The sequence below is a fragment of the Cryptomeria japonica genome, chromosome 10 (genome assembly GCF_030272615.1).
Source record: "Cryptomeria japonica chromosome 10, Sugi_1.0, whole genome shotgun sequence".
NCBI lineage: Eukaryota > Viridiplantae > Streptophyta > Pinopsida > Cupressales > Cupressaceae > Cryptomeria > Cryptomeria japonica.
The window spans coordinates 117,905,565-117,933,450 of NC_081414.1; the positions used below are offsets into that span (position 1 = coordinate 117,905,565).

The 27,886-nt window shown below is 36.2% G+C and overlaps 1 protein-coding gene across 2 annotated transcripts; it reads right to left on the reverse strand.

The window, feature by feature from the left end:
* On the reverse strand, positions 1–27,306 carry LOC131072616 (PHD finger protein ING2). Of its 2 annotated transcripts, XM_058008837.2 has the most exons (7): positions 27,075–27,306; positions 26,896–26,967; positions 26,562–26,749; positions 1,495–1,558; positions 1,007–1,260; positions 786–824; positions 1–689 (listed from the first exon to the last, which is right to left on the reverse strand). In XM_058008837.2, exons 1-7 carry the CDS (start codon positions 27,118–27,120, stop codon positions 561–563), a joined length of 792 nt encoding a protein of 263 aa, XP_057864820.1. In that variant the 5' UTR covers positions 27,121–27,306; the 3' UTR covers positions 1–560. The 2 variants fall into 2 exon arrangements, with proteins under 2 accessions (XP_057864820.1, XP_059069271.1); XM_059213288.1 differs by lacking the exons at positions 26,562–26,749; positions 26,896–26,967; positions 27,075–27,306 and adding an exon at positions 3,777–4,285.
* Positions 27,307–27,886: the final 580 nt, after the last annotated feature.

Sequence of the window (27,886 nt, forward strand, 5' to 3'; positions counted from 1 at the left end):
TGCCCAACATATAACATCATGTTCTATAAAAAATTTACTGGAGAAAAATTTTATACATTTTGGCAGCCACATGCCATGTACAAGGTTCTTAGCCAATCAAAAATATATATTTGATTTATAAAATCAGACTTTTCTTGAAATAATATGTTATCTTTGTGAGAAAATACTCCCAATGGGACTTTTTCTACATTTCTTTTACCAGTCTTTCTCATCCTGATAATTGATCAAAGAGTTTGATCTAAAAAGTTAATGCAAAAACTCCACAGTTGTTTTACATTATATCCATGGACTGAAAATCTTATGTTCATCAATATGTTATCCTGCCAGTTCAAAATAGTCTCATCATTTTGAAAGATTCAAAATATATCCATAATCTTTGAGATTTCAACCTGCAGCACCTTTGAAAATGATACCAACTTTCCATAAATCCAGAAAAAACTAAAATCATTTGTGGCTCTGACATGACTTAAAAAAAGGGAGACATTATATATATATAGCCTCTTTGCCATTTTAGGTTTTTAAATCATCTGCACTTTTTATGAGAAATATATCTATTTCTTTCATATGGAAGGGTCTGAAGCAACCTTCCGCGGCAGCATTTTGCATGTGGGACAGTACCACTTCCCCTTAAAGCGAGTCTCTGGGGTTAAACCAACACATGCATAATGAAACCATTCTCCACCTTCACACTGCATAGAACCACATTTTAGCAAATGGGAATTCTAGTGCAAAAGATAAATCAATTCATAAAAGAAAAATCGATGAAATTTATGATAGCTACTCACATTCTCATTATCACAGGCAATCATATCTCCAAAAGAAACCTGGAATGAAAGTTTATTACAATGTGAGCTAGTCAGCATTTAGTTTTAAACAGAGAGGAGTAAGATTTTTGAATGCAGAGAAACAAATGAGATCACAAATTAGGTAAATTGAAAAAAACCATCAAATCATGATCTCTAAAAGTGCTATTTTCATATGTGCATAAGGTTGGATGCAAACATGCCTGATGACAGACACAATATGTGGGTTCATTGGGATCAATGGGCTGATCTACATCGACAGGAGCAGGAATGGTCCTTCTGTGACTACCTGGAGGAGGCATGAGCTCAAAATCCCTATCTCGATCCTTTTCCCATTCTCTTTCAGTTTTTAATTCAAGCTTCCTAGCTTGTTGTGTAAAGAAGTAACTTTTCCTCCTTTCCTCCCTTGAGCTGATTGGTGGAAGAATTGCAGGTTCATCAGGGCCTATTTTCCCTTCTGTTCATATTCATGTCAAACAATGACAACCATATAATAATAAGCTAGGCAGTAAACCTCCTAATGTTTCAAAAATTACTATGCTATTACATATAAAAGTTCAAATATATATACATGTCTGTAAAGGCCTGCTGAAAAATCATTTCTTTAGTCATCACTGAAGAAACTATCCATATTTTTCTTCATTTGTACAAATTTAAAAGTGTACATAATTCACGGTGCTATTCAGATTACCTTGCTTTAGGTCCTCTGCAAACTGAAGCAAGTCCTCGTCGAGTCTTTTTATATGGCTTTCTAACTGCAAAAATTGACCAAGTATTCCACATAAAATGTTGACCAATAACCAAAATCTGAGCTTTTGGAAACAAACACACCATTCAAAATAAAATTAATCTAAAATCAGATTATCCTAAAAAGAAGCATGGACAGATAACATTTCTGAATTTAATTGCAAATGTTTGTTCACAAAGTCATTTAGAATCTGGATGACAAACTTTCCAAAACAAGCCTGAAAAAAATTAAATTCTTGGGCATTGTTTGCTTGTTTAAGTGAAGAATCATCCAATGAGGAATATTTATGATAATGGAATTCCAATAAGCCATCCTAAGCTAGTCATTGTTGATGAATGCATATGTGAGAAGAAAATTTACACATCAACTCCATTTTTCTCATATTCTGCAGTCTAAGTCATAAAGAGTACAGTGACACATTTCTTTTTTTTAAACTAGCAAAAAGGAATGGCATAGTTTAACTTGTCCACAAATATGTTTTTGCAATCAAAGCAGAGGATACACAAAAAAATGCAAAAATGAAGTGCTGATAATTATGTTGAAGTTGATTGGTGACTCCTCAACACCCCCGAAATCCTTGCAAGACAAAAACAACTTCCACAAGAGAGAATGGCAAGAATAGCTTGCGTAATAAAGATGCATGAAATGATTGATTAAATATGAGATATACAATAAGAAGCCTTGCTTATTAAGGCAAGATGAGAGATAGGATTAGACAATATTGTGACATGTGTCTTAATCTTGTACAACGAGACAACTACCTCAACAATTTATTAAATGACTATATCTTATCCAGACAACTAAGACTTCTAGAAACAACACCTAAGACCTAAGTAAACTTAAGTCATGTGAATAAGTCCTCTACTAGGAACTAGGGGAAACACAAGATACAAGACCTTACTAGCAAGACCTTATTCACTCGAACAATTTTACTTCCTACCAATTCCTATCTAGAATAAGAAGCATTCATGTATTTGTACTTGGTTTATCTTCTTCCCAAGGGGAGAAATGTTGTTTGTAGGCATTGGATTATATTTTATCTTTAAGAACTCACCATTTTTACAAGATATACATTTGTGTTATGGTAAATCAATGTATTAAACAAAGGAGACGAAGGCTCATTAAATAGATTTACAAAGACAATGTTTCTAAAAGAATAATCATGAACTTAAGATAGAAATGGAAACTTCCTAAAGCAACTAAGATGACCATTAAAGAAACATTACATTATTTTAATACTCTCCCTTAATGGTCATCGTTCTAACTACCCTACAGAAGACATAATCTGCAGGTCTTTTGGTCACAGATGCATAGAAGGCTGCCCCCTTCTGGTCACAAATGCATAGAGAAATTTGCCCTCTTCTCTTCAGAGTGCTTTACAAAATGAGCCCGTTGCTGAGACCCTCCCTAATTCTGCAAAACTTCTAGAAATAACCAAGATAACCAAAACAAACTGAGATTCATCCAACCTACAGTTGATAAACAAAATTGTCCCTTAGCTAGAGATATCGAGAACAGCTTCTCAAAATAAAACCACAATTTTGAGGAGAAAATTGCCAAACCTTAACTACTTTAGAAAAACAACCACGATTTTGTGGAAAAAATCGGCAAACCCTTGTGCAGACCATTGCCCTAGCAACTCTAGGTGCGATCCGAAAAAGCTACAAGAAACCACGATTTTTGTGGAAAAAATCAAGCAAAACCCTCTTTACAAGAAAAAATACGATTTTACCCACCACTAATTTTTTTACGGAGAAAAAATTAAAAAAACTAACACTAATTTTTTATGGACAAAAATTAGAAAATCCATCCAATTTTTTTTTAAGGAGTAAAAAATTATAAAAACCCATAAAGGAGTACATATTTTCCACAAAGTTCCTAAAAGCAATAATCGGCTTCAAAGGCACAATCCTGGGCATAAAGCCAACATCGATAGTGGCCTTCCACAAATCCTGAAGCCAAACGTTACATCACCAGGTGTAGACATCCTCCCAACATGCAGGTGTCACAGACAAAAAACAAGGCGTGCAGGTAAAACATGAACATAGAACCCTCGCGCAAGCCACGAACACAGAATGAGCAGAGGGAAAAACATTGCGCATGGAGAAACCCAAAACAGATCGCAGAATGAACAAAGATGTGGACCGGAGGCACAAAAAAAAATGAAAATGCAGCGCGAAAATCCACTAGGAAAAAATACCAATCACGAGTGTGCAGAGGGGTACCAGAAGTCGTGGCCACGAAAAAACGTGAAGCGTAGACAACATGTGGAAGAAATACTCAGTCAAAAAACAGCCGAGCAAACCCACGGATAGCACAACCTTAGCTGCAGGCCATGCAGAAAAAAAAAACGTCGCGATAGAAGAAAACAGATCCACGTGGTTCGCAAGTATCCAAACCATCTACGACACCTAAAAAATTGCGGCTCATAGACCCTTTGATGCTACTTGAAACAAGGGGTCCCAAACTTTTAATTAAAAAAGGGTCGCGATTTTTAACAAAAAAATCCTTCACAATGCTCTGGAAAGCACACCCACGAATCTGCAATGAAGCCGAAATTTGCAAAAATCTAAAAAAAATTCGTGATCTTCAAGAACGAAGAAACCCTTGAAATTTTATCTCACGCAAAAATAATCGCAAATTACAAACATGAAAAAAAAAAACCTCTCAAAATCCTGGGCCCCCATGAGGGAGTCAGACCCAGACCGGCTTTGATATCATGTTATTGTAAATTGATGTATTAAACAAACGAGACGAAGGCTCCTTAAATAGATTTACAAAGATGATGTTTCTAAAAGAAACAATCGTGAACTGAAGACAGAAAAGGAAACTTCCTAAAGCAACTAAGATGACTACTAAGGAAACATTACATTGTTTTAATAATTTGAAGTGCTAATAATTATTCCTTTATTAGAAATCCCATCTACTATAAATTAAAACAACCTTTCTTAACTTTAACACTTTTAAATTTCATTAAAACCTCACAAAAAAAAATTCTAAAACTAGAAGGTGTCATTACATGCAAAATATTAACAAACAAAGAAAGAATAGCATTTGAAAAGAACACAATACTTAGAAAATAACTACAAATATATTTAAGCTAATGACAATAATCACGGGTTCCTTCAAGGGAGCAATCTCCTCAAGACTATTACAAAATATCATTATCAGCCTATTCAATATTGCCCCTTCAAAAGGGGGGTATGTTGGGTAAAGGTTGTCATTGATGTCAAAGGTGTTGGTCAGTTCTATCATTAATGTCAAGGCATCCAGAAGACTACAATTATTGTCATGTCTTATTAGAGGATTTGGGTTTTGGAGAGAGAGTCAAGTGTGTATAATAGCTCTCTTAATGTTATCATTATGCTCTGATTTCAGTAGTTCCTAATTGTCCATCACATGTGTTGTTGTCAAGAAGTATTTGCGGTATGTTTTTGAGGTAGGTTGCTCAAAAAACAGAATTGCGTTCAATTGCACTATCATGGTGTTAGGTTCCACATTCTGCCACAATTGAGTGTTATGGCCTACAGTTTGGAAGCTAGGTAAGAATACATATGATGTGTCATATTCTAGAGTTTCAATTGCTCGGCTTCATCACATAGAAGGTTAGAAGTGACAGAGTGTTCATTGTGCTTGTTGGCTGATTGTGTTGATGTTTCGGTGTGATGCACCAAAGAATTGAAATGTGTACCAATAAGAAGTAGCATGTTGTACATTAGGGCCAATAGAGCATGTGTGGTGTAATGCATAGCGTGTCCCTTCTTCTAGAGTAATGTGTGGGCTTTTGGACCGAGCCTACTACATGTTTAGTGTGAGATTTATTCTTGTGACCAACTAGAAAATGCAATAATCTTGTTCTAGGCCAACATGGGGAATGTAATTATCATTGTTGTTCATATATATAGTTGATCTAGGTTCATTCCTAGTGTGGTTCTTTGATGTGCATATTTGGAAGGTTTGGTTAATGTGCAAGTATGTTGGTGATGTTGTGTGTGTAGCATCTCAATCATTGTGTGCAGTTTCATTTGAAGATCATATGCACTATGTGAGGAAGTTCTAAAGTTGATTAGATCAAGAAGTAGCTGAGTTTTTCAGCCCTAAAGGTCTACATTTCATATCTCTTGTATTTCAGTGAGATGGGTGTCTCACATGCTGGGTTGGTGCTCAAACCTTGGATTAGAGGATTGGTGTCTCCTATAGGCTGGTGCCTGCAAATGTAATCAGGGATTGGTGTCTACGATAGGTTGGTGCCTATTTCATATTGTAAGTTCTCTATTATTTTGTGAGGCTGGATTTGGGCAATAGATCCAAGCAGCTATTCTCATTGTGTTTTTTCCCTTCTGGGTTTTCATGTAAATCTAGTGTTCATTTGTGTGGATGTGTGTGTTGATAAGTTTCATTATCGTTAAGGAAAAATTAGTAAATGCTACTTTGATGAATTGAGTTTCATGCTTAGAGAAGTTATTAATGATAATTAAATGTTTAATCAAGTTGAAATTGGCATATATTGATTCACACACCATCTCAATATATCTGTGTGCTTAACAGGGTATTGATTGTTAATATTTTAGCAACACATAAATCTGAAACAAAATACACAGAATTTATCCTAGGAAAACCCTCCACCTGAGGGTGAAAAACCCAGCCCACACAAATATGATCTTTATTATATCTCTGAAAATGAATATAATTGTTGATAGTTTCAGATTACTATCAATCACAATAAGATAAGATTGATTCTCTACAAATCAATCATGACAATGAAATCAAAAGATACATCTCAAACACATTCTCTAAACCTTCATAAGTCTGAAATCACTGAGAACAGAAAACATATAATAATAATGAACTGACAGACTTCATACACAATGTTCTCAACTTGCCACTGACAAATGAGAGAAGCCAGCAATATATAACTATCCATCTGCCGAAGAATATAAAGAATTGGAATTGCAAGTGAAGAGACACAACGAAGGAAGAAGAAAAGACACCAACAGTTACATCTTCACCGACAGCCATATGGACATGAAGAGTCACCGACAGCCACAACTACACCATCAGCCACATAGACATGAAGAGTCACCGGCAGAGAAGTGAAGAGACTCCATGGTGGAGAGGAAGAATCACCGACAAGGAAGTGAAGAGACTCCACGGTGGAGAGGAGGAGTTAGCTATTATCTTAGATTTCTATCGCAGCTATAAATCTTCAACACTCCCTCTTAGCAAGAGAGAGATCTTCAAAATGTCATCACATGACAAGTACACATAGCTGCAACCAAAAGAATGTCAAAAAAAAAATCTCATCAAAGATTTTCTCAAATAAAAAATGTTATCTCAACATAATAATATTCACCATAGCTACTCCTAGAGGGTGAATCAGAAAAACAAAAAATAAAGTCATGAAGTCACACACATGACTTCCACCATGGCTACTCCCAGAGGGTGGATCCACCATAGCTACTCCCAGAGGGTGGAACAAGGGATTTCACCTCAAACAACTCTCTCAGAGAAGAGCTCGTTAACAAGGGATTTCACCTCAAACTTCTCTCGCAGAGAAGAACTCATTAACCAAGGGATTTCACCTCGAACTTCTCTTGCAGAGAAGAACTCATTAACAAGGGATTTCACCTCGAACTTCTCTCATAGAGAGGAACTCATTAACAAGGGCTTTCACTTCAAATTTCCCCATCACAGAGAAAAATGCATTAACCAAATTTTCATGATGACGTGGCTCCCTCTAAAGCTGAAATTTCAGGCTCTCTCTAAAGCTGAAATGCCAAGCTCCCTCTGAAGTTGAAATGCCAAGCTCCCTCTGAAGCTGAAATGTAAGGCTTCCACAAGCTCCCTCTAAAGTTGAAATCAATCTTCTGACCTCTTCGTCCAAGGTTACTTCTGACGATATGTCAGACTCCCTCTGAAGCACAGGATCTACCTTCAAGCGGTTAGGCTCTATAGAAGGAACCTTGCTCTAATACCATGTTAATGTTTTCGCAACACAGAAATCTGAAACAAAATACACAAAATTTATCCTGGGAAAACCCTCCACCTGAGGGTGAAAAACCCAGCCCACACAAATATGATCTTTATTATATCTCTGAAAATGAATACAATTGTTGATAGTTTCAGATTACTATCAATCACAATAAGATAAGATTGATTCTCTACAAATCAATCATGACAATGAAATCAAAAGATACATCTCAAATACATTCTATAAACCTTCATAAGTCTGAAATCACTGAGAACAGAAAACATAAAATAATAATGAACTGACAGACTTCATACACAATGTTCTCAACTTGCCACTGACAAATGAGAGAAGCCAGCAATATATAACTATCCATCTGCTGAAGAAGAAGAACAAGAATATAAAGAATTGGAATTGCAAGTGAAGAGACACCACGAAGGAAGAAGAAAAGACACCAACAGTTACATCTTCACTGACAGCCATATGGACATGAAGAGTCACCAACAGCCACAACTACACCGTCAGCCACATAGACATGAAGAGTCACTGGCAGAGAAGTGAAGAGACTCCATGGTGGAGAGGAAGAATCACCGACAGGGAAGTGAAGAGACTCCACGGTGGAGAGGAGTTAGATATTATCTTAGATCTCTATCACAGCTATAAATCTTCAACATTGATCCTCAAGTCCTAATGTGCCTTCAGGCATTGAGGAGATTAGTTGGTTGCCCCTTCAAGGTCCCTACCATCTTAATTGTTCCATCCCCAACTAATCAGATTTAGTGGTTGATCACCAGTTAGCAAGAGACTAGGAGACATTAATTTTTTACAGTCGCGGCCTCCTCATATAGAAATATTGCAAGATAATATTTGTGTTATTACAACATCAATATGAAGTTTTCACAAAGAATTACTTGCAAGGTACAACCGATGCAGAAGAAACCCACTCAATATAAATATTAACCAATAGTACTATTATTACAAATTACAATCTCAAAATAGTTAGGAGGTGAAGGTTCTAATGTGCCCTCCCTCTTCAAAATGCCTTAACCTGTAAGATACCCTACCAAATTCTTTCAAATAACTTGCAAAATTTTCGAATTTGGTTCATAGGAAATTCGTCAAATAGTTGACATGCAATGATTCATTCTTTATTTCTGATGTAAATGCTCATAAACAGCTGTGACGTAAAGGCATAATCACAAACATTTAGCAAACATTGGTCATTTCAAGGACTTTTTGACAAACAGTTTGCAGCCAAAATGATTTCAACATATTGTCACAAATAGCCACCACAAGTTACATTTCTCAAATCCAAATGTTAGAAATAATTCTCCTTAAAAAAGATTACTATTTGATGTAAATCTCAGTAGCCAAATATGAATTTATTCATTGCTGATATAAACTGTGGTATTCAAAAATTTCACACAGAATTAATTAATATTTTCAGAATCCTCAAATATTCCAAATATTTTGCTTGCTGACCTTAAACAGGAACTATTGTCAAGCCCAGTCAGCAGTCAACCTAACTTTGACCCCTCCTTGAAGAAGTGTGCAAGCTATAGATAGGTACGACAGCTCCTTTTGAATATTTATTTCCTCCTTAGGTTGTATGGCAGGGCTGAAGATGTTATAAGACGCCACATTATAATGGAAAGAGGCGTTCAAGTCTTCAAAGATACCAATCGACCACCTTTGTTTAAGTTTATGTGGTGTACGGTAGATTTATGATGTACAACAGCCAAGGAAAGAGTTTCAATTCTTTAATTTGATAGCTTGTTGACTTTATTGACCTTTTAAATGCTGCATTGGAATCTTCCCAAAGGCTTTTGAGCCTTCAAACACAAATCTCACCCTTCCATTCAATGATTCGAACCATCTCTTTATACTTCGAAGTGGTACAACTTCCATATGGAGCTGAAATATGTACATCTGCTTCAAAATATTTTATTATTTTTTAATTTGTTTTCTGAATATATCCTTCCCCTATAATCTCAACATCTTTCACCTTTCACACAAATCGAAATATAAATTAGCTTTTGCAAAAAAACCTTCAATGAATTTGTACTTGAAGTACGAAAGCCGGCAAGTGCAAACAAATCTCTTATTTTTTCCAATTATATACACCTGTGCAAATCCACCAAGTTTGGCTAAAATAGGTTTTCATCCAATCAACCACGAAAGAAACCAAGGGTTTTCATCCTAGAGTTTGCCGTACCAAAAGCACAAGCTCTCAAAGCTCTCCAAGAAAATAACAAGTCAAGAATGAATTGCTTTTTCACTCTCAACCCATTTTATATCCCATCTTTGAGAGAATTACTTTATTTTATTTTCTTCTATTTCATTTTCTTGCTCATAAAGTGACCCACTTCATAATTTTCCATTAACATAGAATAAAGTCACTTTATTAAAATAATCAAGGTTTAACTTTTAATTAATTAAATATAAATAATCCCAGGAAGCTTAGGACTATTTAAAATTTATTCAATTAATTATTCCTTAAAATACCCAGCTTATCCTATAGGAATAAAATAGGTTAACGGTATTTGATAAATGACTCATTCGGAAAATAGGGACATTACAGTCCTCCTATGCCAATACTAGGATCCCAAATGAATGTGAAGAATGTTCCACCATATCCCTACTACACCATTATGATACAACTATGCCCAGCAACTCTATCAATCTTTGTTACACTATGAAGCATATTCCACCCATCATAGAAATCCTTGGATCCCAAAGTCAAATTGGAAGTCTTCCATTCCCAATACCTGATGGCTAATGTTGCATCACTCTAATTACAATTGGAATACCAAAGAGCCAAATCTCTGTTTCTTTATCCTGTAGCCCAACAGAATACCCATCCTATAGAAACAAACTAAGAACCCTGCAAGATTTGGATTCTTCTTTGTAGAAGGAAGCACCTCATACCAAAGTGATCTATGTAATCCTTTATCCATCCCACTCTTATGTGTCATCAAAAACATGGCCAAATCATTTGTTTGTGGGCTCAAAAAAAGTGATGAGCATAACTCACAATGCAATCAATGTGAAATTCATCTGCTTGCTCCATTGGAAATCCCAAACAGTCACTTGGATTTCATATCTCACCATTCTCATCACATGAATCAGGAGGTGTCTCATAAATCAGATCATGAAGAGATAATTTTGTATCAGAAATAGAAGATGTATCATCATGCAAAATCTTCTTATCAGGCCCAACCGAATTGCAGCACTCATTATGCTCTTTGCAAGTGCTATCATGTTGAATCTCCATGATAGTAGAGCTGCTGTACTCAATAAGTAATTCTTCATCGCTCCCTAGCTCATTAATTCCTTCAATCATTTGTTTGACCTTCATAGTTCCTGTATCATATTCTTGTTCCTTCAATGTGGTTGCAACAGGTAACTCATTTTCTGCTTTGTAGAAAGAAAAGCGAGCTCACTCAAGGTTGAGTTCATCAACTTCATTGTCCTTTTCTGTGAATGCTCTATAAGCCATTTTTGCAAACTTGATGGCATGGTCTCTATCAGAAAACAAATGCAGGTAATCTGATTTTATTACTTTTAAAGCATGTTTGATAGTCTGCAGATTTGATATAGCGGCTCCAAACATAAAACCCTTTTGTCCCTCTTCAGGTTGAGTTGTCCAAAGGAGGTACTCAACGAACTTGTGTGTGCTATCAAACGAGTTAAGGTTTGAACAACCTTTTCCTTAGTGAGCAACAGTTGATCCTTCAAAATTTGCAATGTGTTAGGCCTTTGATCAAACTCAGTAAAGGGATTTGGCTCTTCACACACCACATTTCTAAATTTTCTTCATTAGCATTATTTTCAAAACCAGCTACCTCTCTATGTTCCATGCTCGATCAATGAGTCATTAATTACATTGATACCTTCATTAGTTACTGATTTAGAAAACTTCAAATCAGCATATCCTTCGATCTCAGCACCATCATGAAGACTTATGTATTCCTCCTCAAACACAAAAAGCACTTGCAAAATTAGCTTCATCCTCATTCTTAGAAGCAACATTACCTTCGAGATCAAATTTTCCTTTCTGTGTTTTGTTGATGTTTATAGCGTCGGTCAGTATCCTTCTCTAAGCCGACAGTGCAAAACTAAATGTCTAATTGGCCTCCGGCCTTAGACATTTTATGAGATCGATTTACATGTGTATCAATTTAATACTTATACACTCTTGTCGATTTTGTATTTGAAATTATAACTAGATGTAATCCCGCCATCCTTTGTGAAAAGTCGGGTTAATTATAACATAACCGATGTCTATTAAATGAGGCGTGTTGGTTGGTAAGAAGCCGACTTTTTGGCATAAGTCGTGTTGCTTGATCTTGACATGGTGGGGTATATAGATCGATGCACTCCATCTCCTTTGGCAATTCAAATTCACTCATTACAAGCAGATCGAATCTTCAGCAGACTCGCATTTCCTCTTCAGCAAATTATACTCCAGCAGATCGTGAGAATTGTGTATCTTCATCAAGGTCATCTACAGCAGATAGAAGACTACGTACAGCCATTTGAGAATCAACTAAGGAAGATCAATTGTATAAGCAGATCGTATATTCTCTATAGTGATTTGTTGCCATCCACATATATATATATATAGCTTCAAGTGTGAAGCAAAATCTTCGTAAAGTCTCTTTGCATAATTGAGATAATAAAGACATATTCATTGCTGGGTTTTTCACCTTCAAGAGGAAGGTTTTCCCACGGTATATATTGTGTAATTGTGTGTGAATCTTTGTCTATCTAATCTGATCATAAAATTTAACATGTTTCCTTGCAAACTTCTTGAAGAGACAGCATGAAAGCACTGAAATTTTCAACAGGCTCAACATTAGCATGCTCCTCTACTGAAATTTATAGAAGGGCAATTTAACAACCGTCTTGTTCCATTCTCTTTTTCAGCCTCTCCTTCTGTGACTCTTGATTCACCCTATAACAACTTCACTTCTTTATCCTTGCATAGGTGGTTGGACTCCCAAGTTCCTTTGCATGAAAAGAAAATATTTCTTCTTATGAGTTCATTCATGTTGCCTTCATTTTCCCTCGCAATAGAAGAATTATTTTTCTTTGTCCCTTCTTTCCTTCCAACTGATAGGTAAGGTTCCAACATCTCAGGATGCTCTAGTGATGTGGTTAGAATTCTGTCATGAGTTCTTGAATTGTCTTCATCTTTCTTAGCCACTAAATGCAAGCCTTGATACCAACTTACAACTGCTGAAACTGAAATGTATAAGTGTTGGTCACTTACCCAAAGCAATTGAAAATTATCTTTTCACTATTAACCCCTAAGGCTAGCAGGATGCATAGCTTTGATACTACCGTAAGATCCCCTACCAAATTCTTTCAAATAACTTGCAAGCTTTTCAAATTTGGTTCATAGGAAAATTGTCAAATAGTTGACATGCAATGATTCATTCTTTATTTCTGATTTAAATACTCATAAACAGCTGCAAATAACAATTGTAAAAGCATAATCACACACATTTAACAAACATTGGGTATTTCAAGGACATTTTGGCAAACAGTTTGCAGCCAAAATGATTTCAACAGATTGTCAAAAAATAGTCACCACAAGTTACATTTCTCAACTCTAGATGTTGGAAATAATTCTCCTTTGCAAAGTATACTATTTGATGTGCATCTCACTATCCAAAGATGAATTTATTCATTGCTGTTATTAACTGTGGTATAAAAAAATTTCAAACACAATTGTTAATATTTTTGGAATCCTCAAATATTCCTAATATTTTACTTGCTGACCTTAAATAGGAGCTGGTTGTCAAGCCCAATCAGCATTCAACCTAGCTTTGACCCCTCCTTGAAGAAGTGTGGCACCCCAAAATAAGGAACGACAGGCTATAGATAGGAATGGCAGCTCCTTTTGAATATTTACTTCCTCCTTAGGCTGTATGGCAGGCTGAAGATGTTATAAGCTGCCACGTTATCATGGAAAGAGGCCTTGAAGTCTTCAAGGATACCAATCCACCACCTTTGTCTAAGTTTATGTGGTGTATACAAGATTTAGAAGGTATGACAACCAAGTAAAGTTTCAATTCTTTAATTTGATAGCTTGTTGACTTTGTTGACCTCTTAAATGCTGCATTGGAATCTTCCCAGAGGCTTTTAAGCCTTCAAACACAAATCCCACCTTCCATCCAATGATTTGAACCATCTCTCTATACTTTAAAGTGGTATGACTTCCATTTGGAGCTTAAATATGTACGGCTATGTGAAATCTAGCTGCTTCAAAATATTTAATTTTTTTAATTTATTTTCTGAATGCATCCTTCCCCTATAATCTTCAGCATCTTTCACCTTTCAAACAAATCGAAAGATAAGTTTATTGAAGACATTAGGTTTCCACAGTCCATGTTGATGTAATTTGAACTTCTGGATTTGACTGTGTATATTTTTTCATCAACTGTTCAAATCATACTCTATGATTCATCATCAGGATGGTGAGCTAGAGAAGAGGAAAAAAAAATTGCAGGCAAAACTTCAATAAATTTGTACTTGAAGTACAGAAGTCGGCAATTGCAAACAAATCCCTTAATTTTTTTCTAATTAAATACACCTGTGAATCCTGTGTGAATCCACCAAGGTGGGCTGAAATGAAAATTTGTCCAATCAACCAATAAAAAACCCAAGGGCTTTTGTCCTAAAGTTTATTGAACCAAAAGCACAAGCTCTCAAAGCTCCCCAAGAAAATAACAAGTCAAGAGTGAATTGATTTTTGGCTCTCAAACCCTTTTATATCCCACTTTGATAGAATTACTTTATTTTCTTTTCTTTTATTTCATTTTCCTGCTTATAAAATGACCCATTTTATAATTTTCCATTGACATACAATAAAAGTCACTGTATTAAAATAACCAAGATTCAGCTTTTAATTAATTAAATATAAATAATCCTGAAAAGCTTAGGACTATTTAAAATTTGAATAATTAATTATTCTCTTAAAATACCCGACTTAGCCTATAGGAATTAAATATGCTAATAGTCTCCGATAAATGACTCCCTTCAGAAAATGGGGACTTTACATGTCCACAAGGCTTGAACTAGGGAAACTGGTGGAGAGGTTCTCACGTGGCATCTTTTGGTTGCAGTCCTCATCATTGAACCAAAACTTTTGTGATGGCGGTTATGAATGAAGCATGATTGTTGGTCCAAAAGAGCATCCAACTCAAGGATGATAAATCCTTATAATATTCATCCAATTCAGGAAGTGTGGATGGAATGTGAACTATGCTAGCAAAGGATCTCCAACTCAAGGATGATAAATCCTTATTCATCCAACTGAAGAAGTGTGGATGGAATGTGAACTATGCTGGCAAAGGACCTTCTTCAGACATGAAACATGGAAAATAGGATGTCCTGTAATACCCCTTTACCAAGAATTTTAAAATACTTAGTAATTTGCCACTTTCAGCTCATAGACATTTTGTCAAACACTTGGCCGGACAGAAAACTAAACAATATTTTTGGGTTTACAAAGTAAAATGGCTATGACCTTCATTGATGATCATAGGCATTCTCACAAACAATTGCCAAAGATGGAAAAGGTCACTGACATTTTAACAAACAATTGGCCAACATAGTCTTAATTTGTGAAACCAGCTGATATTAAACTGATACAACTGCTGCATTAACTGCTGATAACATTGAGGCCGATACAAAAATACATCAATCCTTGCTTTCCAAATACACTCATACTTATGGTTAAAACAATATTAAATTGAGTTCTACTAGAAATTGTCGACATGTAATCGTTGTTACAAATCAGAAATTAAATTCAGAAATTGTATCTCAGAAATAAGGTTGTTGTAGCTTGTATGAGCAGCAATTAATATAATGTAGCTGGAAGATTAACCAAACTTAGTCCCAAACTTCATAGAAACTCCCCTCGGAGGCTATGGCTAGTATTTAGAAGTTTAAACTCCTTCAAAACTTAGGTGATTCCTTATGAGGGCCTCACGTCTCCCTTTGGCCAGCATCTTCAAGTGGTACGGGTGGCAAAGAGGGTCCCACCAATTCCAATCACCTTTCAACTTTCAGAAAAACTTCTATTTGTGTTTAAGCGCCCAGCCCTCTTTGTACGGCAATATGTGGGTGTATATGGAACAGCCCAAATTGGAATATTTACCCAATGACAAGTAACTCCACTCACATGAATATTCTATCATCATTTCCTTACAATAATCTTGATAAAAATTTCAAATTCCATTTACTAACAAGGTTACAAACAAAATGACATTGCAATGCTTCAGCACAAATCCCTTAGATTATTTGCCTTGCAAATATTTGTAATATCCCCATTTTCAAGTTCTCTAGCAATGCAATTATTGTTGACTTTCTAGGTTTGTCTCAGCTTGTTCAAAGGGATAATTTGATGTTACCAGTGAGCTCAAATGATTTAGAGGAGTCATATGATGCTTTCAAATGTTATTTTCGGCTTTTGGTTTGGGCTCCAAGATTCTTGGAGGGGGCAACTATTTTTAGTGAATCACCCAATAAAGTCCATTTATCATCTTTCATCATCGGGACGACTCCTACACAATCAAATTTCAATTCTGATGGATTTCGACCATCGCCACTAATTGGGTGCATTATTGAGCTATATTTAATTATTTTCACTAAGGTTGTCTTTTTAACTTATTTATAGAGCACTTCAATGTTATAGCTCATTGGAAAGAGAATGGAAAGTTTTAAATGATGAGACACTTAAAAATGACTTTAAGTGTCGTAAATGTTTTAAAAGTAAATTAAATTGCTTTTTGGAGTTAAAAGGCTTAATAAACTAATAAAGTGATTTTAAAAGGGAGTTTCTAGAAAGTTCCCTAAAAAGCTTATACAAGGGGAATTGAGAGCTCAGTTGGTATGTTGAGTTTATTATTTCTAATATTTCTCTCTGAGAAAACCGTATTTGGTTTCTTGAGTTGGATTTGGTTCAGCTCAAGCTTTGTGAGGATAAAAACCCTTTGCAAGGAACATCTTCTACGTTGGTGAAAGATCCAATCTAAAGGATCACTCAATGATTTCACACAGAGATCACAGCTAGACTTCATCTTGAAATATTTTAGTTGTATTTACAGTCTTGAAAGTTTATTTCCTTTATTTCTTGGTTGTACAGCCTAGGGAATGGAGTGAGAATAGAGAAAGGTGGTGTTGGGGTTTCAAGAGGGTTCCATTTCTATTTGGAGGTGTTTAGGGTCTACACAATGGTCAACCTCACATCTACTAAAACCCAAACTCATCATGAAGGAACCAAACCTCTTGCACCAACACCTTGGTCCCTGTTTCAAACCATACAGCAATTTGGAATGTTGAATTTATTATTTCTAATATTTCTCTCTGAGAAAACCCAATTTGATTTCTTGAGTTGGATTTGGTTAAAATCAAACTTTGTGAGGATGAAAACTCTTGCAAGGAACATCTTCTATGTTGGTGAAAGATCCAATCTAAAGGATTACTCAATGATTTCACACAGAGATCACAGCTAGACTCCATCTTGAAAGATTTCAGTTGTATTTATAGACTTGAAAGTTTATTTCCTTTATTTGTTGGTTGTACAGCCTAGGGAATGTCGTGAGCATAGAGGAAGGTGGTGTTGGGGTTTCAAGAGGGTTCCATTGCTATTTGGAGGTGTTTAGGGTCTACACAATAATCAACCTCACATTTCCTAAAACCCAAACTCATCATGAAGGAATCAAACCTCTTGTACCAACACCTTGGTCCTTGTTTCAAACCATACAGCAATTTTCTAATCTACGAACAAGATTCAGCTTGTCTCTTTCCTCAAAACCTTCTAGCTATTTCATATAAAACTACTCAGAGATATCACCATGCAAGAAGGCTGTTTAAACATCTAATTGTTCTAACTCCAAATCAAGACTAGCAACAAGAGCTAAAACACCTCTAACAGTACTTAACTGTACAACAGGTGAAATATTTCATCAAAATCGATACTAGACTTTTGTGCATACCCTTTGGCCACCAACCGAGCTTTGTATTTCTCCAAATTATCATTTATGTCCCTTTTCAATTTGAAAACCCACTTATTCCCAATAGCTTTTTGCCCCTTAGGCAATTACACAAGCTCCCAAGTCTTGTCCTTATGTCAAGCTTCCATCTCCTCTTCCATGGCAACTCTCCACTTCTTTGCACACTCAACTTTACAAGCCTCCTGATATGAACTAGTTTCACCAACATCAATTTGTAATGCATAAGCAGAAATACAAGTAGGAGAATGCCTTTCAAATGTTTTGTATACTCTAACGTATCAGTAATATGTCCCCCTATTGCTCATTTAATTGTTGTTCATATTGCTGATTTTCATCTAGTATATGTAGATTATCATCAAGGTTTTTCCACCTCCACTAGAATTGCTTTTGTACCTTGTTGTTCTTTACCTCTTTGCATTGATTTTTCATTAAAATAAACATCTCAACTGCCTATAACCTTGTGGGCAGCAGTATCCCACAACTTGTACTCCTTTGAACCATCTACATAGCTGAGAAAAATACATTTTCCAACTTATTTCTGATCTCCTTAGGAATATGAGCATAAGCATCAGAACCAAAAACATGAGAAAAAGAATAATCAATAAGTTTACCTATCCATAATTCTTCAAGAAGTTTATTATCTAGAGTTGTAGTGAGTGATCTGTTGATCAAGAAATAGGCTGTAGAAACACACTCACCATAAAATTTCTGCTCCAAAACAGCAGTGCTCAAAATACATCCTTTGCTCCATAATTGTACGGTTCATGCGTTCAGCAAGACTATATTGTTGTGTGTCCTAGTAACCGTCAATTGCCTTGCAATTCCATGCTCATGACAAGACTAGTTAAACTCTCCTGAACAAAATTCTCCTCCATTATCTGTTTTTAGACATTTTATGGTCTTACCCTTTGGACTCTTTACCACAGCTTTAAACTTCTTAAAATATGAAAACACTTGGAATTGCTTCTTGAGAAGAAAAACCCACACCTTATGAGAACAGTCATTTATAAATGAGAACAAAATATGATGAATCCCCAAATAGATGCTACAAGAGCTTCCCAAGTATCTAAATGATTTTTTCCTAAAACTTATTTACTTCTAGTAGTACTTATAGAAAAACTCAATCTATTCTACTTTCTTTACAAACAGTATTCACAAAAATTCAAATCTCTAGATTTGGCACCTAGGAGAAGACTTTTATCTAGTAGTACCTTGAGACCATACTTACTCACATGACCTAGTCGTTGATGCCAAATTGATACTGAGTCTATTTCTGCATCAAATGCCACTGCAGAATCTCTACTACTAGTTTCACCAATCAGTCTGTAGAGATACCCAACTTTTTCTCCATAATCAGTCTGTAGAGATACCCAACTTTTTCTCCCTTTAGCACAAGCTGCACAACCAACACTCCCCTTGTTACCTTGAGACAGCTATTTTCTCCACTAAATCAATAACCTCGTTCATCAAAAACTCCAAGTGACAGTAAATTTTTCTTTAATCCTGGTACAATCTGACATGCTAAATAGTTCTCACCACTCCATCAAATGTCTTGACTTTTACCTCACCTTCACCAATACTTCACAAGGGGTGTCATTTCCCATGTAAACCATACCTCCATCGCAAGACTGGTGAGAACAAAACCAGTCTCTGTGTGGAGTCATATGAAAGGAGGCACTAGAATATAGAATCAAAAAATGAAGTAAGGAGCATCATAGATTAACTATTTATACCTCTCTGTCTTCCAATGGTGTTTGAAATTCTAATATGTTTGCCTCAAATGCCTATGAACTAGCATTTCCTATGCTTTCTTTTGGCAATCTACAACCCTTTTTGACATGTCCGTTTTTGCCATATTTCAAACATGACTCTTTTTTGCCCCTTAGGTTTAGATTTGGTTTGTCCACACTCAAAATTTCCTCTTTCTTGAGTTTTGCCTCTTGCAACTAGGGCTTCATTAGAAGAAGATCCTCAAGATGTCTCTCACATTGAATCTTTAAATATTACTGCAATCACCACATCTTTGAAGACCAATTTCCCACTCGGTGTTGAGTCACTAAGATCCATAACCAGTTCATCCCAAGTTTCTAGCAACTAGCACAATATTGCTACCTTATCCCCTTCTTTGATTTTCGCCCCCACTAAAGCCAACTTGCTTGCAAGTGTGCTGAAATCATTTAGATGATTCGTGACTAATGAATTGTCATCCATCCTCAAATTATATAGCTTCTTTTGTAATCGAATTTTATTTACCAATGAATTTGTCTCATATAGTTTTTTGAGCTTGATCCACAAGTGTGAGCCTCTACAACATTGAACAAAACTAAATCTACTAGAGATAACTGGATTGTTTCTCTAGCCATGCTATCCTTCTCATCCCAATTTTCTTGGGTCATGGTTGCAGATATTGATGTTGTCCCTTTGAGAGCTAGGGCACATCCATCCTTCACCCAAAAAACTTGAACCTTTAGCTTCCATAGAGAAAAATTGGAACCATCAAACTTTTGCACCTCAAATCTAGCAAGTGTGCTTCTTGTCATTGTTCACTTCTCAAAAACCAACAACTTCTGCACAAAAAACCTCGTTCTGATACTAATTGTTGTGAAAAATTCCAGTACAAATTGTATAGGTAATCAATAGACAATAAACATAGGATTACGTGGAAAACCTAGTAAAAATATACCAAGAAAAAACCACAAACAAAGATCTTTCATATTTTATTTATCAAAAAATATTCACTATTACAACAATCTTCATAATGTACAAAAAATATGACTTCGCATAGCATATGACATTCAAGTTGCAAAGCCCTATTCAAAGAAAAACTTTCTAAAAATAGAAATTGTTATTCATGCAACTACATGTCAAACATATGTCAAATTGCTATAAATAGTAAGTCCAAAAAAATCTGACTTGGTCAAAAAACGCCTTCAGTATGGCAGGGGAGCTACAACCAATCCCCTTGCAACCCTCTCACCTTTAGGCCTTTGGCCAAGTATGCCAAGCACAACTTGAGTAGACTATCATGGTACTCAATGGTAAATGTAAATCAAAACTGACTTCACATTCCAACAAGTCCCTTCCATGTGAATATTTTCCCTTATCTATTTGTAACTCTTGAAATACCCAATGTGGCCCACCAAAGGAGTATCATGAACTTTCGGCAAAATATTTCCCTCCATCCTTGATTCTGGCACCAAGTAGACTCTTCCCTTGTAGAGAATGAGTTCATTGCAAATGGTGTACTTGTCATCTAACAACTTCCCTTCCAACACATTAGCTACTAACATGTTCTTCGCATACTTCGTTATGATTTCATTCTTCCAATCCACAAAGATAAAAGACAAATAATGTGGATTCATCCTTCTAGACAATGCATTAGCAACAATTTTCTTCTTCTCTTTGACATACTCAACATCAAAATTATATGCTAGGAGTTTGCTCACCCTCTTTCGCTATTGCTCATTTGGATCCTTCTGATTGTAAAAATATCTCAAATTGTTGTAATCAGTTTTGACCCAAGTATTGCCTGAACTTGACCAATGTGTGCATGATGACCAATGTTCCCTTATCATATATGGAGAATCACCTTTCCACCTCTATGAGTTTCTAACTCTCAAAAGCAATTTGGTTCTTGTTTAGCATGATCATGGCCCCAATTCCTTCTACTGATGCATCACATTCCAATATAAAAAGAAAAGTGAATTTGGAATTGCTAACATAAGACATGAGCTCATTACCTCTTTCAGTATATCAAATGCTCATTGTGCATCCTCAATCCATTCAACAGACCCCTTCTTTGTAAGGTCAATCAAGGGCACAACTAGTTAGGAGAAACCCTTGACAAAATGCCTATAGTAGTTGTAAAGGGCGAACAATCCTCGCAGCTATGTCAAGTTCCTCAAGTGATGCCAATCCCGAATTTCTTTGATCTTCACCATGTCCCCCTACACTCCCTTTGCATTGATGATGTGATCTAGATACAAGATCTCTATCATAACAAAACTCACACTTTGATTCCTTGGAAAACAACGTTTGTGCTTCCAAAATTCCCAATACTTCATCAATGTGTTGTAGGTGCTCCTCCCACATTTCGTTGTAGATCAAAATGTATCAAAGAAGACTAGGACATACTTTCTCGATTGCTTGCAAAATATCTTATTTTTGAATGACTCAAAACTCATAGTGCCCATAGTGACACTAGAAAGTTATCTTGTTAATATCCTCCTCTTAGATACTAACTTGATGGTAGCCCAATCTAAGATCTACTTTTTAGAATAGACTGCTCCATGAAGCTCATCTATCAATTCATTGATCCTAAGAATGGGCTATCAGTTCTTGATAATCCTCTTGTTCAATGTTGTATAATCAATGCACATTTCCATTGTGCCATCTTTTTTCTTCACCAAAACCACAAAGGAAGCAAAGGGGCTTGAGTTGGGTCTGATGTGCCCCATTTCCAATAGTTACTTAATAGCACGTCCATCTCTAATGCCTCGACAAGGTGCTCCTTTGTTGGGCATCAAGCATCAAGGATTCATCCAGCTACCTACCATGGAAATAGAAATGAAGAAATACTCCAAAAGTCCTACCCCCAATGATGACGTCAACAAAGGATGACATCAGCATAACATAAGGATGATGTCAACATGGAGAGGAATTGCTTGAGACAAATGATGTCAGCATGAGGTCAACAAGTAAAGATGATGTCATCAAGACATTAGCACAAGAAAGGCGAAAATTAAAAGAATCGAGGATGGAGGGGAAGGTAGGAAGATATAAGAAAGCCTGAAAGTTCAAATAACTTAGAAGAATTCGAGAAGGGATAGGGAAGATATTGAGGATCAAGGATCAAAAATACTCCTTCATATATCCCAAAAGTGGTAGAAGGGAACAGGAAACTTCAAACTTTGATAAGAGAAATAGGTAGAAGGAATCAAGATGTCAAACTTTTGGAGATTGGAGGAAATGGTAAACGAGTAAGAAGGAATGCAAAAGTTTGAAAACTGGAGAGTTGGGAGTCAAGGAGTAGGGAACATGTAGCAAGGGATAGATGGATGAAGAAGCCTAAAACTCCAACAGCTAAGGATTTAGGCTTATGAAGACTTTTGAGCTTCAGGGATTGGGAAGAATAAGGAATAGATGCTTAAAGAGGAAGGGGAATAAGGGAACCACCAATGAATAGACTAACTGACTAATACAATACTTAGCCAAGAATACACTTCGGACTTCAAGGATCGAGAATGTAGGGAAATGCATAAAAAAAATGGTAGATGAATAAGGAAAACACCGAAAGTCTGAAGGTCCAACAAACTTGACACTTAGCCACTTTTACAAGGTTCAAAGAGAGGAGTTGGGGTCGATAGAAGAGGCATGATGACATGTGCAACCTTGAAACCCCGACAACCCAACAAACATAATACTTAGCCAAATTTTGGATTTTCAACTTAGGTATTTGACAAGGCATTGAAAGGGAAATTGAACAACATCCAGAGGCACAAAAACAAGCATGAATGACCCATTTAGAATTTCTCAAATTAGTTGTTAACTTGCGCCAGAAACCACTTTGACACACAAAGTTGAACGGACTCAAGCAAAAATGTCACAATAGAATTGAGTCCCAACACACTCAAAGACATAAGCAAAATCAGTTGGGATACAGAGATACTTAATGATGCTAGAGATGTGCAAATGTTGATTTGCAACCACCACACTTTGCATGCACTCTTCAAGACCATTCCCAAGGAGTTCCAAAAACCTATAGAGACTAGATATGCATCATACTTGATTCTTTTGGAGAGGATGCTTGAGCTGCAAGAGGCATTGCATCTAATGGTCATGGCAATAGAGAGGAATTGATGACAAAATTCTGAGTCAAAGTAGGGGAAGAGAACAAGGAAGCTAGTGAAGAGTGACACATTTTGGGCTGATACAAAATACATTGTTGCCATCATTACTTGAGTCTTCTAAGTAATTAGATATGAGGATACTAATGCACCTATTCTTGAAGACTTGTATGAGTTTATAGAGAATACACTTGGGTAAATGAAGGTTTCCATACAAGAAAAGGACCCCACATTTTAGTTTTGGAATAAAAATATTCAACTAGACATTCATCAGAGATGAGAGAAGCTCAACACTTCCTTGTGCATGGTTGCCTACACATTGAATCCAAAGTGGTAAATGCGAAGGCCTAGCAGAGTTACCCATATAAGATGTTGAGGTGAAAACTAGGTTCATAAAGACTATTCAAAAGATGTATGATACTACAGATATCAACATCATTTGAATTGAGTGATCAAAATTTGTCACTCTAAAGGGATACCCAAAAGAGGACAAGCTAAATAGGGAAACGATGGCATAGGAGGATCCAATTCTATGATTGATTATACATGGACCTACTTTTTTGACAACCACACTAGCCATTCATCTATTGTCCTAGGTTTCTAGTTCTTCTACAACTAAGAGGAAGTGGTTTACTTATAGATCCATTCACTATGTTAATGTTAAGAGGAACGGGCTTACCTCTATTAGAGTACAGAAGCTTGTGGCTATGCATAGTGCCTTGTGTCTCATTGACTACAACACACTAACATATAGTGCTAGGGGAGTCAGCCCAAGTTGATGATGATGTGGCACAAACAAGGTCGATTGGTATTGGTTTGGATGAGTTTGACCTTGAGGAGTCCAACAGTTCAAGTGATGAGGAGTTTGGGGACTTAAGGAATGACTAGAGGCATTAGGCCTTTAGGCTTTAGCCAATTATATTTAAATTTTGAATATATTCATTATTTTGAAATTAATATAAATATACTAATATTCAACATTTTCATTGTTCGATGCAATGTGTTTAGAATTTCAAAGTTTTATTTGTTATTCCTTATATAGTTTTTATGACTAATTTTTAAAGTACTATATACATTTGCACCACCATCCCCAAATCTAGGCCTTTGGTCCCCCTATCCCTAATACCCATCTACCCATTCCGGTACTCCATGGAACATTGTATATTCATTTATAAAGTGCAAGAAAATGTACTCGGGGCAACCCACAAATAGTTTTTCTCAATAGACAATTTCTTTTTCAGTGCCTTCCTCTTCATGCTTGTGAATAAACCCAATTTTCTTTTGTTAGGGAGCTTCTTACAACAAGTTCCACAAGAGGCTATGCCATAGCACACAGCACCCACAAACTTCCTTTCTTGGGGATGAGTGATGATGTGATGAGCCAAATCTATGCAAGAATATGTCAGTTGTAGACTTGTTATTACATAAAGGACACACTACTTGAAATATGCTACTTTATAGCAAACATGAACTTCGATCTTTTAAAATTCAAGTTACACCCCACTAACTTTCTCACTAGCTATTGTGAGCTAACCTAGTGCGAGTCTGTGTTGCTTTCTGTGCAATTTTATATTGAAAGACATTCATGCTTTCATCTGATAATATCAAGGGTAGCCTCATAATAATTGAAAAGCATTTATCATAGAGCATTCATGACAACATCATAGTAATTTCATCAAAGAATTAGTGATTACACCAGCATAAATTATCCTAGGTTCATTGCATGTTTTCTTGTTCTCAATCCTTGTTCCAAAGTTGCTGAATCAGTCATCATAGGGGGGCGACTGAAGAGAACATGACATGTGCAATTCAGCAGACTCCACAAAGGTGTTTGTAAACACTGTCAATTCTTTGAAGACATCAAGTTTGCACAATCCTTGAGATTTGGAAGAGCTGTTTTTAGATTAGATTGTGTGTTAGTTATTGCATCAACGTTTTGGATCATGCTCAATGATCCATCATCAGGATGATTGAGTGCTATCAAAGAACAAAATCTTGATGGTGGATCATGGAGCATGATCCGAAACATTGACACAAAAACTACCACGCAATCTAATCCAGAGACAGCTCTTCCAAAACTGTGAATCCTTACTCAGATTCAGACATCAGAAGATAGAAGCGAGCTAATTCTAACAGTCAGACTTTTGCCAGTTCATTTCTGAGGGTGCGGATCTGAGCAAGAGCAAATTACAGTCAGTTTGCAAATTTTGAAGCATCACTTGATCAAGTCCTCTAATTTCGGCACCTTGGCAAATCAATTCCAGGCATCTTTATTATCACTTTCCCACTTTTAGAATCCAACTAAGAACTGCATTTAAATTCATTTAATTTCCACAATTAATTCAGCATTTATCACTTTCCGGTCCCAGTTCATTTATCTAGGTTGACTATTTATTTATTTAATCAGTCGAGATATCTTATGTAAGGGGTTATATTTTTCCTTACAAATAGATATCAAGTTTTTGAAGCTTCCACAGCATTCTAGATCGCATCATTTCTGAGTATGCACAGGGAGAACTATTTATGCTCACATAGCAAACCCAGAACACCAAACAGAAGTACTTAATAAAGCATTTTAGTAGCCATTTTACTTGTGACTGTAAATCCACAGCAAAACACCAAACAAGGATCCTTGGCAGGGCATTTACTTTCATTTGACTTTACTATCTTTCTATTAATCTCTCTCAAGCCCAAGAATAACAATTTGTATTGGCACATTACATCCTCTCCCTAGAGTAACAACATGGGGAGATCTAATTTTTTTCTAGCCCAAAAATACGCTTGTAATGTCATAGAAAATATAATTAACAGCTATTTTTCGAAGGAAATTTCAACAATGGTCATTATTCATTTACTTATAAACCTAAATCCCTCAGACAGCCAAGAAAGTGCATTCGTGTGGCTTAAAACAGACAATTAACAGGTTATTTCTTGAAGGAAATGCGGCACTAGTCATTTTACTTGTAAACCTAAATCCCCTAGACAGCTAGAAAGTGCATGCTTGATTTAAATAAGCGAGTGAGAGTGACCAACCCGCAGAGATGGAAAAAACCCAAATTTTGACATAATTAAAATTGAAAAGAAATCACACTTGTTGAGAAACCAAAAGCCAACCCCGAAAACGATTTACGAATTATAGGCAGAAGCAGTAGATTGAATAAATCCTACCAGATCATGTGCTTGTTTGGCAAGCAAAACCTTTTCTGTAGAAAGGTTGAGTATATTCTCCTGATTGCACTCAACATCCTTCCTCAACTTGTCGATTGTTTCCTCCTGCTCGGGCGAGGCCTTATTCGAACTCTGGGAAGGCAAACTTAAACATTGCCGTGTCTGCTCTCTAGTCTGATTCAGCATCACTGATTACACAACACACGTGGCTTTCAATGACACATACATACAGAATCCCGCCTAAACGCTAACATATACACATTTTTAAAAAGCAAATACTATACATATAACATAGTCATTAGAAACCTTAAGCTTATCTGGTTTAGTTTATTACTGTTCGATCGCTCGTCCAGCTCCCTCATTGTCGACAGAAGCCTCTGTATGTCTGCCGGCAGTGTGCTCGCATCTTCATTCAATAAATACAATTGAATTCAGTTTTCAAAAAAAAAAAAAAAATCAGAAAAAAATAGACTAGTAGGCAAATCGTGTAAGATTGGATTTGAGTAGTCCTACACTCGAGATAGTCATCGACGTATACACCAGTACGTGCAACCGCCATATCACAGCCCCAAATGTTCTATCCTTTTCCTCTCCTCCCCAGGTCGCTGCTATGACTTCCTGAGTTTCGATCTCTTGATCTGCTTCAGAGTTAGTGAGTCCCGAACTCTCGACCGTTTGGCGCAAATGCTTTAAAATTTTATTTTTCCCAGATGTTCGGATACAGTGCGCGTGGCGTTTATATAGTCTACTCTTTGTCAGCACTTGAATTATTTGTCAGTAGTGGAGTTCGAGGAAGGATAATAAAAGGCACTAAGTTTATTATCAAAAGGAAAATCATTGGGAATAGTGATTTTACATTATTAAAGTTATTTTGCGATTTCTTTTGTTGGTATAATTTTTTATTTTTACTTCAATTTGATTTATTTATGAGAGAAAGCAATCTAATTATAGCAATCACAAATGTTTTCTAAATATGTAAGACGATAGAAATGATAGTTTTAATTGAGCTGATAGGCTCCAATGTGGGCTTTTGTTCGGAAAATTGTCATCCTGACGGTCGGAAAGAGGAATCATCGGTACCGGAAAAGGGTCAAAAAATGTTTTGATTTTTTAAATGCATCGTTTTTTGGCAGGTTTCGTGGGAAATGTGGAGGTGGACACGTATTCGGCTCAGAGTTTGAAAAAGCTTAGTATATTGTTTTGGCGGAGGGAATGTTGGAAGTGAGGTGGGTGGTGTTGGCAGTGGTACGGCTGTCAGGGAAGTTAATTTGTTTGCCTTGAGCATTGATGGTTGATGTAAGATCATTTTTTGATGGTGTGTTCAA

Coding starts and splice junctions, on each gene's coding strand:
- LOC131072616 (XM_058008837.2), bottom strand. CDS start 27,120: ATGGCGGTTGCACGTACTGGTGTATACGTCGATGACTATCTCGAGT. Junction 1,559..26,561: donor CCAAACAAGCACATGATCTG/GTAGGATTTATT, acceptor CAATTTTTGCAG/TTAGAAAGCCATATAAAAAG. Junction 1,261..1,494: donor TGCAGAGGACCTAAAGCAAG/GTAATCTGAATA, acceptor GAATATGAACAG/AAGGGAAAATAGGCCCTGAT.